We start from the raw sequence: 20,166 nt of genomic DNA on the forward strand, positions 1-20,166 counted from the left end.
GGGACATTAATTTGGTCTGCCTAACACCCCTTCTCTCCCTTTTGGTACCAACACATTACTTCTTCTGGGAAGGGTTCTTCTCCTCATTTCAACCATGTGGACTGGTACTTCAGTATTCCAATGTAACTAATATAGCCACACAAGACTGTGTCCCATCATGGCCAGTTCTAGTACCTCGCCCTTCCTACCAAAGTTCAGTGGTCAAAGGCAGGAATGGACAATTGGCTAACCTGAGACCATGCTAAGTCGCTTCAGTCGTGTCCGACTCTGTGCGACCCCGTAGATGGCAGCCCACCAGGCTCCCCCGTCCCTGGGATTCTCCAGGCAAGAATACTGGAGTGGGTTGCCATTTCCTTCTCCAATGCATGAAAGGGAAAAGTGAAAGTGAAGTCGCTCAGTCGTGTCCGACTCCTAGGGACTCCATGGACTACAGCCTACCAGGCTCCTCCGTCCATGGGATTTTCCAGGCAAGAGTACTGGAGTGGGGTGCCATTGCCTTCTCCCACCTGAGGCCACAGCCTAGACTGTTTAAATCAAAAAGCATTTAATATACTTTGAAATGTTGCCAAAACTTGAAACCTGGGCCACTTCACTGTTTTCTAAAATCCTGATTTCTTGGTTTACTTGAATCATTAAGACTTTGGTGCTCACAGGTATAAGGATTGGTCTCATCTCCTGGGGTCATTGTGAAGAGTAAATAAGTTTATACATACATACATATATAAATAAGTATATTTGTCACACAAAAGCTCCTTCGAGAACACTGCTCACCAATTAGGGAAAAAAGAGCAGTGTATAGATGCATAAAAATACCTTCTTTTAGGTACTACAAAAGCAAAAATATTTTAAGTGAGTTTGTTTAGGATCCCCTACACCTGGCGTCTTGGTAATCACTGATGCTTATCAGAGACAATAAAGGGGCATCACAAACTCCTTCTTCATCCTGTGGAGGAGCGTCTGAAACAAGGCAGCTGTCCAGTGTGATGTGGTCCATAGTCCTCTCTGGTCAGAGATGGACACCGTGACACAGAGAGCTTGCGGCACACTCCTTTGGTTTAAAATGTACAGACATTTTCCAAGAAGATGATACAGTTGAATCCAAATAAGAATACAAACTGATTCTTCCACTTTCAGAATAACTCAGACCAACACCATCAGGACTGTCCTGATGCGGGACATAGGGAGGGATGTAGGGGTCTGGAGCTTGGTGTCAGTGGCTGATTGGCTGGAAGAGCAGGCCCCTGGGATGGGGAGCTTGGGTATCATAGCCCTAGTGGGGCCAGGGAGCAGTCAACACCAGGTGTTGAATCTGAGACGACTGAGGTGAAGACAGCAGGGGGATGAAGCTGTATAGAGAGATGAGACAGGAGTTACAAATGAAAAAGGACAAGCCTAGATGAGCCTTGCATTGTTGTGCATTGAGATATCTGTGTGAACTCATGGTTTTTGAGACAGACAGGGATGCTACTGTGTGTACCACTATTTCCTGATTAGAGAACCCAAGTAGCAAGGAGCACATCTAGAGCCTAAACTTTGGTTTCTAAGCACCAATCTCTCACTAAAAGGAATTGAGCTGATTTTAGGACTGGGACAGTGAAATTACAAGATAAGCCTGGAAGTTCTTGTATTTAGAAAGGAAGAAAATGCTTAAAGAACACTCAGGACACAGGACACATCAAAAGGACATAGAAGTCATTATAAAATGATTCTCACTACCATTAAGCATCAAAATAACCAGTAATAGTAATGAAATATAAGCCACAGAGTACAAATGAAACCCATGAATCCATTCTGTTAATAAATTCATCAGTGAAATACTGAAATTCTAATAAGAAACATTTACATTGTCCCTGAACCTCTTTTCATAGAATATTTATTAATTTTAAAGCAACTAAGGGTAGCTTCACTGCAGAGAAGCTTGGCAAGCAGCACATTCACCAAGCAATCAAGTGAGCACCATTAATATTGTGACAGATTTAAATCATATCCTACCTGATCCAATGCAAAATGGTGAGAGTAGAGCATCCCTTCTGGGATACTCCTGCCAAAGGTACATAATCAGAATCTAAGCATGGAGAGACATTAGACAAACCTAAATTGAGAGACAAGCCACAAATAAGCAGCCTGTAATCTTCAAAACTCTTAAAGTCAAGAAATTCAGGGAAAGAATGAAGGAAAACAAAGTTTCATGACACAAAGGATAGTACTGAGACAATAAAGGATGCTAAGTTAGGGTCTGAGGACAGTACAGTAGGCAGGCAGCAGTGTTTATTCCTGATCTCCAAGATATATTCTGGTTCTAGAAGAGAAAGCCTTTGTTTGTAAGAAAACACTCAGCAACTATTCAAAGGTGGTAAGTATGTATTTGGTCAGACACTCTGAGACAGCTCAGGGGATCAAAGCTCTAGGCACTTGCTCTTACAACTTGTCTATAGGTTTAAGCTTGTTTACACATAGTAACAACAGGCCTCCAACTCTTTTCCACCATATGTGTGAGTTTTATTTCCATATGTGCGCATCAGGAGGAAACAGAATCTAATGCAGATGGTTCAAGTGCCTTTAAGAAGGGACTACTTAAGGAGGAAATAGAGTGATTTTGGCTCCTAAGATAAGACATGGAGGAGCATATCATCTAAAGTGACATGCGGGCATTATGGAAAACACTATGGAGGTTCCTGTAGAAAACTACAAATAGAGTTGCCGTATGATCCAGCAATCCCACTCCTGGTCACAAACGCAGACAAAACTCTAATTTAAAAAGGTGCACCCCTGTGCTCACAGCAGCACTCTTCACAACAGGCAAGACATGGAAAACACCTAAATGTCCACCAACAAATGAATGGATAAAGAAGATGTGGTACACATATACAATTGAATATTACACAGCCATAGGAAAGAATGAAATCCTGCCATTTAAAGCAACATGGGCAGACCTAGAGATGATCGTATTAAGTGAAGTGAGTCAGCAAGAGAAAGACAAATACCATATGATTATCACTTACACGTGGAATTCCAAATACGACACGAATGAACTTATCTACAAAACGGAAACTTATCTTCCCCCTTGCCAAGGGGGAAGAGGGATGGGAAGGGATGGACTGGAAGGTTGGGATTAGCACTGTTACACATACAATATATAAACAACAAGATCCTATTGTAGAGTACAGGGAACTATATTCAATACCCTATGATAAAGTATAATAGAAAAGAATGTGACAAGAATGTATACACACATACATATACATCATTGAATCACTCTGCTGTATACCAGAAATTAACACAACATTATAAATGAACTACACTTCAATAAAATAAAATAAATCTAAATCTAAATAAAGAGGAGAAGGAGAAGGAAGAAGGAAGTGTTCCTGACTCCAGTGAGAGCAGGAGCCTTGGACAGAGGACTCCAGAGAGGAGTCAGGGTCATGGAGGACAGAGGCACAGGGAGCATACAGGGAAGAAATATTCCAGCCTCTCTTCCTACTCTCTGACCTCCTACAAGCACCCCCACTGGGCAACTCCAGATGGCAAGCAGCAGGCACAGGAAGTGTTCCCTGCAGAGGTCAGCCTCCCAGGGCACATAGTAGGATGGGGAGTGTGGCTGGAATGTAGGCAAATAGAAAAGAAAAGTCAGATACACAATAGCCCAGGGACTTTCCTGGGCATCCAGTGGTTAAGACTCCACGCTGCCAAGGCCAGTGAGCAAGGATTTGATCCCTGGTCAGGGAACTCTATCCCACAAGCTTTGCCAGGCAAAAGATTTTTTTTTTAATATGTACAATAGCTCATTGGAACTTCTTACAATAACTCCATGAGATGTGTTTTCCTGGCCCCACTGCATAGATCCAGAACCTGAATGTCCGTGGGATTAAATAACACCCATCTCTACACTAGATTTCCCTAGTGGTTCAGATGGTAAAGAATCTGCCTGCAGGACGGGAGACCTGGGTCGATCCCTGGGTTGGGAAGATTCCCTGGAGGAGAGTATGGCAACCCACTCCAGTATTCCTTCCTGGAGAATCCCCATGAACAGAGGAGCCTGGGGGGCTATAGTCCACGGGGTCACAAAGTGTTGGACACAACTGAGTGACTAAGCACACACACACACACACACATACATACATATATACACAACAGAGCAGAAATTTGATTCAGGCTGGTGTGAGCCCCAAGCCTTGCCCTCAATTAGGAGTTCTCAGGTGAGGCTGAGGTTCTAACATGCTGAACTAAGCTCCGTCTGGGTCCTGCCTTTGTCTCTCCATGCAGTACTCAGGTCCATCTCTTGCATCTTTTTGCCTCTGATATGGAAGAGACGGCGGGGTTGACAGACAAATAATAAACAATGCTTGCTTATCGCTGGTTCAGGCGAGTGTGACACAAACTCAGTTAGGAAAACACATCTTCGGTGCTGCCTCCTGTTCATACACACGAAACTCAGATAGATTTCTGAGCAGGAAAGACAGACAATTTGTTTGCATGACTTTTCTCTGTCTTCCCTACCCATGTAGCTTACACTCTGGAATTTGGAGACGCAGGAATATTTATTGGGTTTTTGAATGGCCCCAATCACACACCCTTTTTCTGGTAACAGTACCCCAATTTTCCTCTGCACCCCACTGTCAGTCCTCACAAACTCCTCCCACAGCCCCCAGACATGATCATTAGAGCACATTGTCTTTTACACACCAAGTTGACTGGTTCAGAAGTGCTCATGAACCAAACAGGGCCAAGGAGACACAGCATGACCTTTCCTGGGTTCATCAGGTATTGGGTAAAGCACAGTTGACCTTGACTCTGCAAGGGTGGGAGCTTAGGACAGCCAAGACCCACCACATGGAACCTAAAAACGAAGTCAACACCATAACAGGCAAAGCTAAGAACCAAAGGGAAAAAAGATTCTGATGTCATAACTGAGCACCTGGATCAAGCCATAACTGATACTAATTTTGGTATAATTCCATCACCCGCACAAGATATCTCATACCCGTCTGCAGCCACTTTCCACTCTTTCAGTAATTTATTTAGCTGTTAAGAGAAAGTCCTAATCAAGGATGCTTTCCACTGTTTATGGTGAAGTTCTGGTCTCTGTTTTAAGTTGATTTGTTTCATGTATACATTTCTGAGAAACCATTATCTGAAAAGCAAGGGCCCCTCCCTTCTCTCCCCTGAAAGGAAGAGGCAGAAAATACAGAGAAGGATGGGCATTTAGAAATAAACTCAGTGACTTGAAAACATTGCACCTGGCCAGCTCCTTTGAGCATCACACTATTATGAACATTCTCACCTCCATGCTAAGGGACAACTTCCTGGAGTGACTGATGGAGAGAAAGGACAGTGGTGGATTTGATTCTCAGTTGGCAACCCTTGATAAAATGGTGGCTATCTAGAGGTTTTCAGCACATCAAATGTACCTACCCATTTTTCTGTGCAACCAAGACCAAAAGAGATGAGTTCAGGTAAAAGTCAGATAGTATGAGAAGCCAAAGAGAGAATTAAGTCATGTAGTCATTTGTTCATTCACCAAGTATTAAGGGCCTAATATGTGCCAGGCACTGAGGTTAATGAGCAAAACAGATATATACAGAAGTGAACAAAATAGAAGAGAAATTCTGTTTTCATGGGGCTTAAATTCTAGGGGAGAGGAAGTTGGCTAAACAAATAATTGAGGGACTTCCCTAGTGGTCCAGTGGTTAAGAATCCACCTTCCACTGCAGGGGACATGGGTTCAACTCCAGGTTTAGGAACTAAGATCCCACATGCCTTGGGGGCAACCAGAGAGCCTACATGCTCTAGAGCCTGTGTTCCACGACAGGAGAAGTCAACACAATGAGAAGCCCACGCACAACTAGAAGCCTTTGCACCACAACAAGAAAAGTCCACACACTGCACCTAGAGAAAGCCCATGTATGCCGCAACAAAGACCCAGTGCAGCCGAAAGAAAAAACAAAACCTAAGTAGGTGAAACTTATGGGGTTATCAGGTGGTGATAAGTGAAAAAAACAAAACCACAATAGAAAAGGGGAATAGAAAGTCCCACAGTGAAGAAGAGCAGATGGCACAGACAACGGAAACAATTCTAGTGGATATCTAGATGCTACCCAACAGCAGGCATGTGCAAAGGCCCTGAGGTGGGAGCCTAGCGATGGTGAGAACCAGCAAGGCAGCCCACGGGACTGGAACAAAGTGCCTACGTGAGGGCACTGGCGTTGAGATGAGGTCAGAAGGGTGCTGGGGTCATGTAGTTCATGTAGCACCTTGTAGATCATGGAATGCACTGTGGCTTTAGCTCTAAATATGATGGGAGTTTCTAGAGGGTTTTGAGAAGAGGACAACATGATCTCACTGATAGTCAGGAAGAGTCTGAATGGAGGATGTTCCTAAGCAAGACACAGTTGGTGTATGTTGAGGATGTAGGACACTGTGGCCTTCCCCCGATTTATCAAAGTAAGGACTGTCTCCACAGAAGTCACAGTAATTGGATAAGAAACTGAGTAACATGTGTGTTTGATAACATGTGTGTTTGGAGGAAGAGAATAAAATTCCCCAGATTGGAAATTCCATGGTGGTCCAGTGGATAGGACTCTACATTTTCACTGCCAAGGGCCTAGATTTAATTCCTGGTTGGGGAACTAAGATCCTGCAAGCCATGCCACACAGCACCATCCCCCCACCCCGCTAAAAAAAATTCCTCAGATCCGGGACTCTTGTTCACAAAGACACTTGTGCTCTGATGTTTGCAGCATACTCAAGCTCTTACGTTCACCATAGCCAAGACACGGAAGCAACTTAAATGCCTAACCACAGAGAAATGGATAAGGAAGATGTGGTGTGTGTACACACACACACACACACACACACACTCACACACACTCTCTCACACACACACATATATATACAATGGAATATTACACATATTCACACACACACACACTCACACTCACACATACGCACTCACACACACACATATATATACACAATGGAATATTACTTACACACACACTCACACACACATATATACAATGGAATATTACTCACACACACACACACTCACACACACTCTCTCTCACACACACACACACACACACACACACACACATATATATATACACACAATGGAATATTACTCAGCCATAAAAAGGAATGAAATAACGCCATTTGCAGCAATACAGATGGACTTGGAGATTACCATACTAAGTGAAGTAAGTCAGACAGAGAAAGACAAATATATGATATCACTCATATGTGGAATCTAATTTTTAACAGTGATACAAACAAACATTTACACAACAGAAACAGACCTACAGACATAGAAAATAAACTTATGGTTACTGAAGGGTAAGTACTGGGGGCAGGGGAGGGATAAATCAGGAGTTTGGGATGAAAATACATACACTCTTATAAGATATCCGTAATACAGATAACCAACAAGAACCTACTGTGTAGCACAAGGAACTCTATTCAGCATTCTGTGATAATGTAAAATGAGAAAAGAATCTAAAAATGAATTAATATATGTATAAGTGAATCACTGCTGTACACCTGAAATTAACACAAGACTGTAAATCAACACCACTACAATAAAAGAAAAAGGACTCCTGGATCACTGAGGAGGAGTCCGAAGATGATGTTGACAGATGATGTCTCCTGCTTCTGTAGGCAGAAGAGTGGACCTCAGGACTCACAGGAAACCTCCCAGTCAAGCCACTGCTGGCAGACACCTCCAGTCGTCAACACTTGAGGGAGGTGTCCAAGAGCTAGGCCATAGCTGGGGAGATGATTGGCCCATAGCAGGGACAATCAGCACAACAGATGACAATGCCGACTTTGAAAGCAGATAAGAAACTGCTTTGTGAGTCTATTTCTGTTTTATAAACTAGTTCATCTTTGTCATTTTTTTTAGATATGATAGCATATGGTATTTGTCTTTCCCTGTCTGACTTACTTCATTCAGTATGATGATCTCTAGGTCCATCCACGTTGCTGCAAACGGCACTATCTCATTCTTATCTGTGGTTGAGTAATAGTCCTTTGCATATATACATCACGTCTTCTTCATCCATTCCTCTGTCGATGGGCACTTAGGTTGCTTCCAAGTGTTGGTTATTGCAAACAGCGCTGCTATTGAGGAATGTTTGATGGCGGAAAGAATGAATGAAAGGAAGAGAGCCAAAGCAGACAGAAAACGGAGAAGATTCCCTAGAACAAAAGGTGTGTTTGGAGTTGGATGTCCTTGACTTAGAAGATGACACAGTGGAAATGATCAGAAATCAAATAATGCCATTTCAGCAATGGCAAAAGAAGCAGCAAGCTGACCTTGCCATGGGCTGCCCCAACGGCTTTAACTATACATCTGAGAAGCAGACATACAATTGGCCTTTGGTTTCCTCTAGTTCTTTGGTTGGCTGGGTAGGGTCCTGCCCGCCTAGCATCCATTCCGTTTCATCTGACACAGCCTGATTTGTCTTTGGACACTTCAGCACTCTCTTTCCTAGTATTTTGGATGCAGTTGACCTGAGGCTCCTGCACTGGTGTGTTCCAGACCTGACCAATCAGAGACTCCATCCCCTCCCATCACAGTGGCTGGGTAAGGGTTGGGCCAGGGACTCCAGTGAGCACCAAGAGATTCACACCATGAACCTTTTCTATAATCATTTAGGAAGCCGCTTAATTCTCCTTGGGGTGTATTGTGTGGATAGAATGTAAACATTGAGCTGCTGGTGACAATGATGACCACTCAGAAATGAAGCCAACACAGGGAACAGAGGAGATAGATGGAAAGAAACAGTGTCTCGTGACATTAACAGATCTCTGGATCCAGCCATGGCTGAAGCCTATCTGAGTATTTTTAAGTTACTTAACCTGATACATTTTTAAACAACCCCCATTTTATTTATGTATTTTTATTTTGTGGCTTTGGTACTATTTGTATAAGCTGTTTCTTTTTTTTTTTTTCAGCACATGCAACTAAAGAGGTCATGACAAATGAACTGAATCATTTGACACTGAGATCATTTCTACTGGGCAGGTGCAGAAACCCTGTCTCAGGGCCTCAAACACAACCTCACTGTTTCCAGTGAAGACAAAACCATGTTTCCAGTGCCACCTCCTGTTTAAGGTGTGAGTTTTTAATTTTTTAATTTCCGCTTAAAATCATCACTAAGCTGGAATTCCATGATAAGAACAAAGCCAGCCTTCTGTTCCATGGGGATCCTGGGGGTGGGGTGCTTGTCTTAAAGTTCCTCTGTTTATTTTGAGAATAAGAGAATCCCTTATTGCCTCAAAGGACCGCTCATCTACCCCCACGTGCCAAAGTGGGCAGTGTTATATCCCTATTTCTACAGCATCGGAGTCCACAGAGACAGTGAGGAAATGCGGTGGAAAGCCAACATTATAATTAAGGGGCCGGAGGGACCAATTGAGCAAGAAAGATGAAAAGAGTCAACACTTGAGTTGGGGGGAAAAAATGAACTTCAGGGAGGCATGGAAGCTGCTCTGGATGTTTCCGATGGCTCTGCGACCCCGTAGGGAGAAGAGCTGTTTAAGACAGTATCAAGAGTATTATGAAACTAAGCCAAATGGAATTAGGTATAAGCTGTATTTAAGCATGAAGTACATCAAGGGATGTCTCAGAATATAAACCACTGGCTCTCTGTTTAGGTTGATTATAAATGGACACCACGGTACACTCCAGGAGCTTTTCCTATTCCCTGATGTCGTCAAATCCACTGTTGTCCTAATGCTTTTTATTTTTTACATTAGTCTCAGTCATTTAAGAAACATTTATGTGTAATTTCTATTAGATTTTGGGGATGATTCTTCTTCTCCATGGCTTTGATAACTATACATATAATAATGGCTATGATTATTTTTTTAAGATTTTTCTTGATGCGGACCATTTCTAAAGTCTTTATTGAATTTGTTACAATATTGCTTCTGTTTTATGTTTTGGCTTTTTGGCCCTGCAGCATGTGGGATCTCAGTTCCCTGACCAGGGACTGAAGCCACAACCCCTGCACTGGAAGGCTAAGTCTTAATGGCTGGACCACCAGGGAAGTCCCTGGCTATGATTTATTGACCTTTTATCATTCGACTATTACCATGTGTAATGGGCTGAATGGTGGCCTCCAAAAGACTGGTCCCCTTAGAAACTATGGATGTGATCTTATTGGGAAACAGAGTCTTTTCAGATTTAATTGAGTTAAAGATCTTGGGATGAGGTCATTCTGGATGAGAGTAGGCCTTAAATCAATGACCAGCATCCTTACAAGGCTGAAAGGGAAAAAAGATGTGCAGAGAAGACTATGTGAAGCTGGAGGCAGAGATGGGAGGGCTGTAGTCATAGCCAAGGAAGCCAGAAGCCATCAGAGGCTGAAAGAGGCAAAAGAGGAACCCCCCCAGCCTCCTGGAATCCATGGAGAGAGCAGAGCCTTGTTTGGATTTGAGTTTGGACTTCTGGCTCCAAAACTGGGAGAAAGTAAGTTTCTGTTACATTAAACTACCTGGAAACGAAGGCACTGTGTTAAGTGGCTCATGCCCATTTTTTTCAATAATACAGTCTCATAGTCCTACAAAATAAGCTCATAAGAGCTGTCCCTCCTCTAATTTTTGCTGCACACACATCCAGCATCCTGCCTCCTTTTGTAACAGTTCTTCAATCTTTCTCTGGGAGAAATGCCTTTCTCCCTTGAGTACAATATGGTGGAACTGTCTGTCAGATCGTCTTAATCTCTTCTAGACCAGGGCTGGGGCTGTTCTCACTCCTGGCTATACCTGAGAATCACCTGAAAAGTTTTTTAAAAATGAAAATGATTAACACTGCTTCTTTGCCCACCTCCACTTCACTGCTACAAAGATCTTGGTTCAATCCATTAGGTGTAGAGTCTGGAGGTTATTTAGCAATTTTTAAAGCTTCCAGGATGATTCTAAAGTTCAGCCAAGGACAAAGGATTCTTCCTCCCTGGAATCTGGGGCTTCCCAGGTGGTGCAGTGGAAAGAGTCCACCTGCTAACGCAGGAGATGCAAAAGACGAGGGTTCAGCCCCTTGGTCAGGAAGATTCCCCTGGAAAAGGAGATGGCAACCCACTCCAGTATTCTTGCCAGGATAATCTCATGGATGGCAGGCTACAGTCCATACAGTCACAGAGTCGGACTGAGCGACTATGCACGCATGCCCCCCGGAACCTAAAAAAAAACATGACCACAGAGATAGAAACACATAAAGGAATTAGAGTCCCTGTATCCCAGTTGTACCCTGAAGCCGGACATCAATGACAAGTACCAGAACCCTTGAACTGGCAACTTCAGACTTTTAGAAACCTGGTCCCTTAGTGTACCTTAAGGGTCATAAGATCCCAATCCCTTAGCTGATTTGTTTCTGCTGCTAACACCAGAGGCTTCTGACCAATTCATTCAGGAAATGGCAGAACAGATGCTCAAAACTAAGCTAAAGCTTCCATGATACTGGGCATCCTTAATCAATTCATAAACGATAGCTCCCCATGTCGCCAACAACATAAAGGGTGTGAAGGGAGAAAGAAAAAAAATTTTATGGAAGGTGATTAAGAGGTACAAACTTCCACCTATAAAATAAATAAGTCAGGGGAATGTAATATACAATATAAGGAATATAGTCAATACTACTGCAATAATGGTGATAAATGATTAGACTTTTCATGGTGATCAACTCATAATGTATATAAATGTCCAATCACTATGTTGTATACCTGAAAATAATTCTATATGTCAACTATACTTCAATAACAAAAAAAATTATATAGAGATGACATGGTCTTCTACATCAAGTCTTTGAGGGTTCCAGACATTTGCAACTGTGAATATGCTACCAAGAGCATTATTAAATAAAAAAAAGAAATGTACACACTGCAGAAAACAAGGACTCACTCTCGGAGACAGCTATAACTATTCTCTTGGAAATTTTGCTAATTCAGACTTTGGCTGGGTTGTATTTTACTTTTGTCCTCTCTTTAAAGGCAGTGATTTCTAAATCCCTAAGGTATAGAAACACTTCTGTTCAGCTCAGCACACAGGTAGGGCAGAGAATTAAGTCCTAAAGAGAAAACAGTTTCAAAGATATTAGAAGTACCCACTCACAAACAAAGGCAAGCCAATTAAACATAATTGGTATCCTTCTTCAAAGTATATACAAATAATCTCTAGGTGAAAAATTCCCTTAGCCATTGCCCAGGGTATAAGTGAATGCACTTCTAAAGGATCATACTACTAAGTCACTTCCCAGGTGGGGCTGGTGATAAAGAAGCTGCCTGCCAATACAGGAGACACAAGAGACGTGTGTTCAATCCCTTAGTCAGGAAAATCCCCTGGAGAAGGGCATGGCAATCCACTCCAGTAATCTTGCCTGGAGAAATCCATGGAGAGAGGAGTCTGGTGGGGTACAGTCCATGGGGTCGCAGAGTTGCACACAACTGAAGTGACTTAATGCATGCTAAGTCACTTCAGTTATGTCAACTCTTTGCAACCCTATGGACTATAGCTTGTCCATGGGATTCTCAAGGCAAGAATACTGGAGTGTGTTGCCATGCCCTTCTCCAGGGGGATCTTCCCAATCCAGGGATCGAACACTACATCTCTTATGTCTCCTGCATTGAAAGGTGAATTCTTTACCACAAGAGCTACCTCGGAAGCCCTGGAAAGGATTATTATATGTAGAGGGAAAAATGCTGGGGATATATTGTTTTAAGATTCCTACACAGCATATAAAGTAGTATGATATAATTTGAATGTAGGCTTTGATTAATTAAAGATATATCTTGTAGGGCAATGGCTAAATTTTAAAGAGGAATAAATAATGAGCCAATAATGAACCAATACGGAGATAAAATGGAATCATAAAAAATATACTCAGAATGAAAACAGGCAGAAAAAGAAGGAAAAAGGAGGAGAGAACAGATGGTGCCTAGAGAAAAAAAGCAAGATGATAGATTTTAATATAAATATGTCAATAATCTCATTAAATATAAGTGGTCTAAATACAATTATTAAAAGACAGAGATTATCAGACTGGATAAACAGGCAAACCCTAACCATATACTGTTTATAAACAATCCACATAAAATAATACAGATTGTTTTTTAAAAAAACAGAAAAGATACAACAATACAAACTCTAATCAAAAGTAAGCTGAGGTAGCTGTATTAATATCACATGAAACAGACTTCAGAATAAGGAATGTTTCCAAGGATAAAGAGAGCTATTACATAATAAGAAAGAAGTCAGTTCAAGAATTCATTATAATTCTAAGTGTGCATGTACCTAAAACAGTGTTTCAAACACATAAAGAAAAAGCTGACAGGACTGAAATGAAAACTAGACAAACCCACAACACTTCAACACTTTGAGATGGAGACTTCAACACTTTTCTCCATAACTGACAGAACAGAAAGATAAAAAATAAGCAGGGATATAAAGTACCCAAATATCACCAGAGACATCTGGAGAGTCTTTATAAATCTTAGATAAAGATGTTTAGATATGACACCAAAAGTGTAATTACTAAGAGAAAAAAATTAACAAACCAAACTTCATTTAAAAATCCTCTGCTCTTCCAAAGATACATACTGGGAGAAATCATATAAACACACATCTGAAAAGAAACTTGTATCCATACTATATAAAGTACCCTCAGAGATCAATAATATGAAAATAACAACCAATAAAAAAAATGGGCAAAAGATTTGAAAAAGACATGCACCAAATAAGATATAAGAATGGTAAGAAACAAGAAAGAATATTCAACATCATAAGTCATAGGATAAAAGTTAAAACTTGAAAGATATAGTGCTGCTGCTGCTGCTAAGTCGCTTCAGCCGTGTCTGACTCTGTGAGACCCCATAGACGGCAGCCCACCAGGCTCCCCCGTCCCTGGGATTCTCTAGGCAAGAACAGTGGAGTGGGTTGCCATTTCCTTTTCCAATGCATGAAAGTGAAAAGTCAAAGTGAAGTCGCTCAGTCGTATCCAACTCTTAGCGACCCCATGGACTGCAGCCTACCAGGCTCCTCCGTCCATGGGATTTTCCAGGCAAGAGTACTGGAGTGGGGTGCCATTGCCTTCTCCAGAAAGATATACTACTACACACCTATTAGAACTGCTACACAAAATCAAACTAAACAAAAGGGTAACATTAAGTGGTCCCCAAGATACAGAACAACTAGAGCTCTTGTTGGTGGGAATGCATAGTGTTTCCACGTTTGAAAAAAGTTTGCAATTTCTGATAAAATTATGTGAACAGTTATCATACCACCTAGCAATTACAGTCCTAGGCATTTACCTAAAAGAAATGAAAATATATTTATATATGAACCTGTTTGTGAATATTTATAGTGACATTTTTCATGGAGAAGGAAATAGCAAACCTCTCCAGTATTCTTGCCCCACAGACAGAGGAGCCTGGTAGGTTACAGTCCATGGGGTTGCAAAAGAGTTGCACATGACTTAGGAACCAAACAATGTAGTGACATTTTTCATAATACCCCCCAAATGAAAGTAACCCAAATGTCCTTAAACTAGGAAATGAATAAACAATGGCTCTGTATCCATTCACAGGATTATGGAGTATTAAAGAGGAATAGACTATTTGTGATGATAGCCATCTAACAAAGGTGAGATGATACCTCATTGCAGTTTTGATTTGACGATTAAGGGAACCTTTGTACACTATTGCTGGGAATGTAAATTGGTGTAGCTGTTGTGGAAAACAGTATGGAGGGTCCTCACAAAACTGAAAATAGACCTATCATAAAATCCAGATATTCCATTCATGGGCATACACCTGAAGAAAACAAAAATACTTATTCAAAAAGGTAACACACTCTCATGATCAAAGCAGCATTTTTTACAGTAGCCAAGATATGAAAGCAACTTGTGTTCATCAACAGATTTATGGATAGAGACAATGCAGTGTATATATACAATGGAATACTATTCAGTCATAAAAAGAACAAAATTTTTCCATTTGTAATAACTTGGCTGGACCTGAAGGGTATTACGCTTAGTGAAATAAATCAGAGAAAGATAAATACAAATAGAAAGACAAAGACAAATATTATCACTTACATGCGGAACCTAAAAAATACAACAAACTAGTGAATATAAGAAAAAAAGAGATTCACAGATACAGAGAACAAACTAGTGATTACTAGTGGGTAAAGCGAAAGGTAGAGGGTCAAGATAAGGGTAGGGGATTAAGAGGTACAAACTATTAGGTATAAGAAAATAAAAGCTACAAGGATATATTATGCAGCACAGAGAATAGAGCCAATACTTCATAATAACTATGAATGGAGAATAACTTTTAAAATTTTGAATCACTATGTTATATGCTTGACACTTATATTGTAAATCAAATATGCCTCAATTTAAAAACAAAAAGAAGAAAAAGGAATAGACTACTGATATATAGGTAAATATTACATGCATTGTGGTAAGTGAAATAAGATTCAAAAGTTGCATACTGCACTATCCCACGTTTATGGAATTATGAAGAATGCAAACTATAAGGATGGAGAGGCTTCCCTGGTGGTTCAGATGGTAAAGAATCTGCATGCAATGCAGGAAACCCATGTTCCATTCCTGGGTTGGGGAGATACCCTGAAGAAGGGAAGGGCAATCCACTCCAGTATTCTCACCAGGAGAATTCCATGGACAGAAGTGCCTGGTAAGCTAGTCCATGGGGTTGCAAAGAGTCAGACACGACTGAGTGACTAACACACACATACACATAAGGATGGAGAACGAAATCATGGTTGCCAGGGTTGCAGATAGAGGAAGGGAAGTGGCAACACAGGGGTCCCTGGGATTTGGGCAAAGTGATGGAAATGTTCTTTCTATACTTCAATTGTACTATGTGACCATGTGCCTTCATCAAAATTAAAACTCTATCCTCAAAAGGGTGAATTTTACTGTATGCAAATTGCATTAATAAACCTGACTTTTAAACAAAGCAGATTGCTGTAAAAATATTCTATCCATCAGACTTTCCATTTATTCCATTAATTCAGTAATACTCCCTTTCACTCCAATTAATATACCAAAGATTCGTTTTTATTAACCTCACTTCTCATGACTATGGATGTATGAAATATCTAATACATCCAAAGGCTTTGGTTTTAACCCCTGCTCATGAAAGTGCTAACTGCTAATATAATTGAGAGTTCTGGGTTCTTCTCTGCCTGATTCTAGCCACCCTTATGATGAAGCTAAGGATGAATAATAAGTGAGATGAAGGAAGAAGGGCCAGAGGTGCAAATTCAAGTGGCCAAGGGGAAGGGGCAGGCAGGTAAGGAGGTAAGAGAAGCCCTTAATCAACACCTTATCCAGGGGCAGGGTGACACCTCCTCATAGCTTTGGTGCCAAGGTCAGCAGAGTACCCACACTCTTATTAGGGGAAATTGGAAATTCCGATTTTTATATGTGAAATCTCTCAGTTTGTGGGAGACTGTTCAGTATTTTATAAACACCGTGGACAGAACAGTGCTTGCCTGCAGGTCATGAAGTTTGCAAGCGTGAGTTCAGAGCTGTGGGTGTGGAGCAGAGAACTAGGAGAGACCCAGGAGCCTGGCGGTTTCACAGAATGGCTTCCCAGAAGCTGAAATCACTTCTAAGGAGCTTCCATGCATTGGGGAGTTTCAATTTGGGGAAGAAGAGGTGTGTGCTTAGGGCAAAAAGTGTCTGTGTACTCTAAGTGTAGGAAGGACCAGGTATGAGGATCTTTCCCATGTTAAGTGTGCACCAGGGGAGCTGAGAAGGACCTCTGCCTGCTAACAACCTCTTCCTACTCATGACACCTGCCCCAAGCTGCAAATTCCAAACCAGCAATTGAAAATCCCCAAAGCTCTAACAATCCGAAGGTTGGCCGCCTGGCTTTTAATTCCTCTGGGGACCAAAGCTGCTCTAAAGTGCAGTGAGGCTATTGGGGGACTTCTTGATGTGAATACTCACATCTTTCGTGCAAAATGAGCTATGGATCCAATTATGGACACAATTCCACAGCCAGTCCAGGTGTCTCAAAGAATATCTATGGATGACCCTGGGTTTCTGTCTCCCTACAAACCTATCTTCTGAATCATGAAGTACACCTGGCCCCAGATTTCAGGAAAGTAATTTCCGGCCTGTGTGACCTTCCCAGAGGCCCCCTGTGTGACTGACAACCATCACCTCTCACAGCATTACTTCACCTCTGACAGCATCTCAGCCCACCCCCGCCCTTCCCTCTTCTTTACACCAGGCCAATTCCTCAACCAGTAACTCAAGGACACTTCACTTCAGCCCAAGTCTTAAATCTTAGGAAGACTCCCTTTTTTCAGTGCCCTGGTCTATTTATGGAACCTCCCAAGAACAATGATTCTGTTCCAAACCCTGAGGAATTGCAGAGTCTTAAATCCACAGTTGAACATCAGCTTACAACTGGTATTAAAAATTGATCAGTGGTTTCAAGGGTTCCAGAAATCAGCACTTAAATCCTTGGGCCAGAAGAGTCAGCGATGATTTTTTTTAAGACAGTACAAATTTAAACAAGGATCAGAAAGCTTCCCTTTCTATGAGAAATCTACAGAGCAAACGTTTTCTTTGCAGATCTATGGGAGTGAATGTACTGTTACTTGTAGCCACCAGAAACAAAATGAAAAAAATTTGCAGACCCATAAGCCCCCAAATCACGTGGTGAAAACTGTCAAGCAAAAGTGGGAAGAGAAAAACTCAGTAAGTCAAAGTTGCCCTAGGTTAGGGGGAAGGGTGGCTTTGCCGGGGAGGAATGGGACAGCTCCCCTTAACCTCCAACCCCCATCCCCACCCCGTGCCCTCTAAATAGCATCTTCAAAACAAAATTCCCAATTCCACTTCCCAATAAAATTGCTGTCCCTAGCCTCTTCCACGGGGACATTTCTAACCGCCATTCCTCTAACTCAAAAGTAAAATCCTCTAGATGGCCGGGAGGGAGAAAAAGGAATGTGAGCTTTAATTAAGAAAAGTCCACAACTTACTTTGAAAAGCACATTCAGCAGTCAGAGTTCTAAACTGAACATGATTAAATCTCCTGGCAGAGGGAAAGAACCTGATGGGGACTTTCACCGTTGGCTCAGTTTAAAATGACACCACCTTTCTTAACAAAGTGCTTTCTACCCATTAGATCGCTTTATCATCACAATGTCTCTGGGAAGTATTTTAGGAAGGAATTTTTTTTTTTTTAATGGCCACTTTACATTTAGGAAAACCGAGTCCTAGAAATGATAGAATCCAGAGCACATGACAGAATTAAGTCACCAGATTTTACTCCTCTGGAATAAAACAGAAAAATGTTCCCCATCCCTTCACACGCACGCGCGTGCCCATGCGCGCACACGTACGCGCGCGCGAACGGGAGCACACGCGCGCGCGCGCGCACACACACACACTTCTGTTTACCTGGAGCTCTTGGGGAAAAGGGACACTGTTTAAAACAGCAATTTTGTCCAGTTGGTGTGTCTGGGAACCTGCAGCCTTAAGGAAAGTAGATTTTTCTGGAATCCCAGCCGGTGCGCAAGGACTTTGGAAAAGCAAACGCTACTTTGTAACATCAATTGGCAACTTGTCTCTCCGAATGTATTTCCAGCCCAGCCTGAGGCCGGAGAGGGCCCGTGATTCTCATCAGGTTGGACTCGGTTTGCCGGCTCAGGGCCCGGGGCCGCAGCGGGAGCCGCGACGCAGGGCGAAGGACAGGGACACTTGTGCGCATCTCGGTTTCACCCGATGGCCCCAAGACCCTTGCCCAGGCGCGGGCGGCAGTAAAGTGGCTCCCCCCGCACCCTTTTCCCACGCGCTCACCCGCACCGGATTCTCGGCCCAGTCGTGGTGGACGCAGCGGCGGTTCCCAGAGGAGCGGGGCTTCCTCTGCTCGAGTTCGCGGCCCCCAGTGCCGGTGCCGGACAGGGAAGGCACGCGGCGCCGGCGGCTCCCGGGCTCCAAGACCACGCTCCCGGCCCCTCGCGCCGCCCGCCCGGATCCCACACGCACGTAATCATAACCGGAAAAATAATACCAACCTTTCCTGAGCTCTTTGGGCGCCAGTCGTCCCCTCCCTGAATTCTCTTAAACCCAAAGCAGAGTGGTCAGTTCCATTGCAGAGATGAGGAAACTGAGGTAAAAGGCCACCCCCCAGGACCCACTGCTAGGAAGCCCAGATCTGATTCCGAGATGCAGTTCCCCCACCCGCGCGATCACCTCTGCGCGCTCCTAGACTACACAGGACCTCTACGGGGTACCCCGAGGGGGTCCCGGATTTCTTCCGAGCCGAGGTCCCCGGAGGCTGCGTGGTGAGCGGGCATTCCTGCGTGGACTAACGCCGGCCCTCGAGACCCCACGGTGGGGGAAAGGGGCCGGTCTGCCCTCGTAGGTCACTAGCCCCAGTCCTACCGATCTGGGGAGGGGGATGCCAGACTGGGGCAAAGGAGGTGCAAAGAGCCAGGCTGCCCGCTCCCAGACCCCAGCTCCACGTAGTTTAATGCAGGGGTTGCGTTAAGTCCTCATGGAACTCAGTGATGGTGAACAAACAGAGAGTCCCTCAGCCACGCCCCTTCTTCACCCCCGGGAAGCACTCCGAACCCAGAGATACTGGATCAGCCGAATTCGCTCCAATTTCCCTTACCTGGCACCCAACTGGGGTAGCCCATCTACAGGGGCCGTTCCGCGCCCGGGAACCAGCGCCCTCACCCAGGTCCCCAAGACAACCCCACTCATCGGCTCCCCTCCCGCCCAGGCTCCCGGGGACCGAGGGGAACTTCCCGAGCGCCGGCGCGACCGACACCCCGGGTCCCCGGCTTCTTACCTCTGCCCAACAGCGCGCCCAACACAAGGCTCAGCGCCCCACACAGTGGCGCCACCGGCCCGGGGGCCGCGCCCTCGGAGCGCATCCTGCGTCCAGGCAGCTCAGGCCGTCCGCCGCCCGCCCGGGGCGCAGCGCCCGCTCGCGGCCCCCGCCGGCTGTCCCATGCCCCGGGGCCACCCCCGGCAGCGAGTCGGCCGGCCGGGCTGAAGAGCCGGTGGTCGCGCCCCGCCGCTGCCGGGTGCAAGCCGCGGCGGCTCCGGATCCCGCGGCGGCTAGCGCTCTGGCCGGGACAACTTTTCTCCAGCCTCCAAGGCGGCCGCGGGCCCGCCCC

At 43.8% G+C, this 20,166-nt stretch overlaps 1 protein-coding gene across 1 annotated transcript in view; it reads right to left on the reverse strand.

Annotated features, from left to right (window-relative positions):
* Window positions 1–20,107, reverse strand: part of TMEM132C (transmembrane protein 132C) — a 449,116-nt gene extending 429,009 nt beyond the window's left edge. The window contains exon 1 of the mRNA XM_070769360.1: window positions 19,836–20,107. Within this exon, the coding sequence (XP_070625461.1) occupies window positions 19,836–19,920 (85 nt within the window). The 5' untranslated portion in view covers window positions 19,921–20,107. The remainder of the gene's footprint in view (window positions 1–19,835) is intronic.
* Between the last annotated feature and the right edge of the window lie 59 nt (window positions 20,108–20,166).

The sequence above is a fragment of the Bos indicus genome, chromosome 17 (assembly GCF_029378745.1).
Source record: "Bos indicus isolate NIAB-ARS_2022 breed Sahiwal x Tharparkar chromosome 17, NIAB-ARS_B.indTharparkar_mat_pri_1.0, whole genome shotgun sequence".
NCBI lineage: Eukaryota > Metazoa > Chordata > Mammalia > Artiodactyla > Bovidae > Bos > Bos indicus.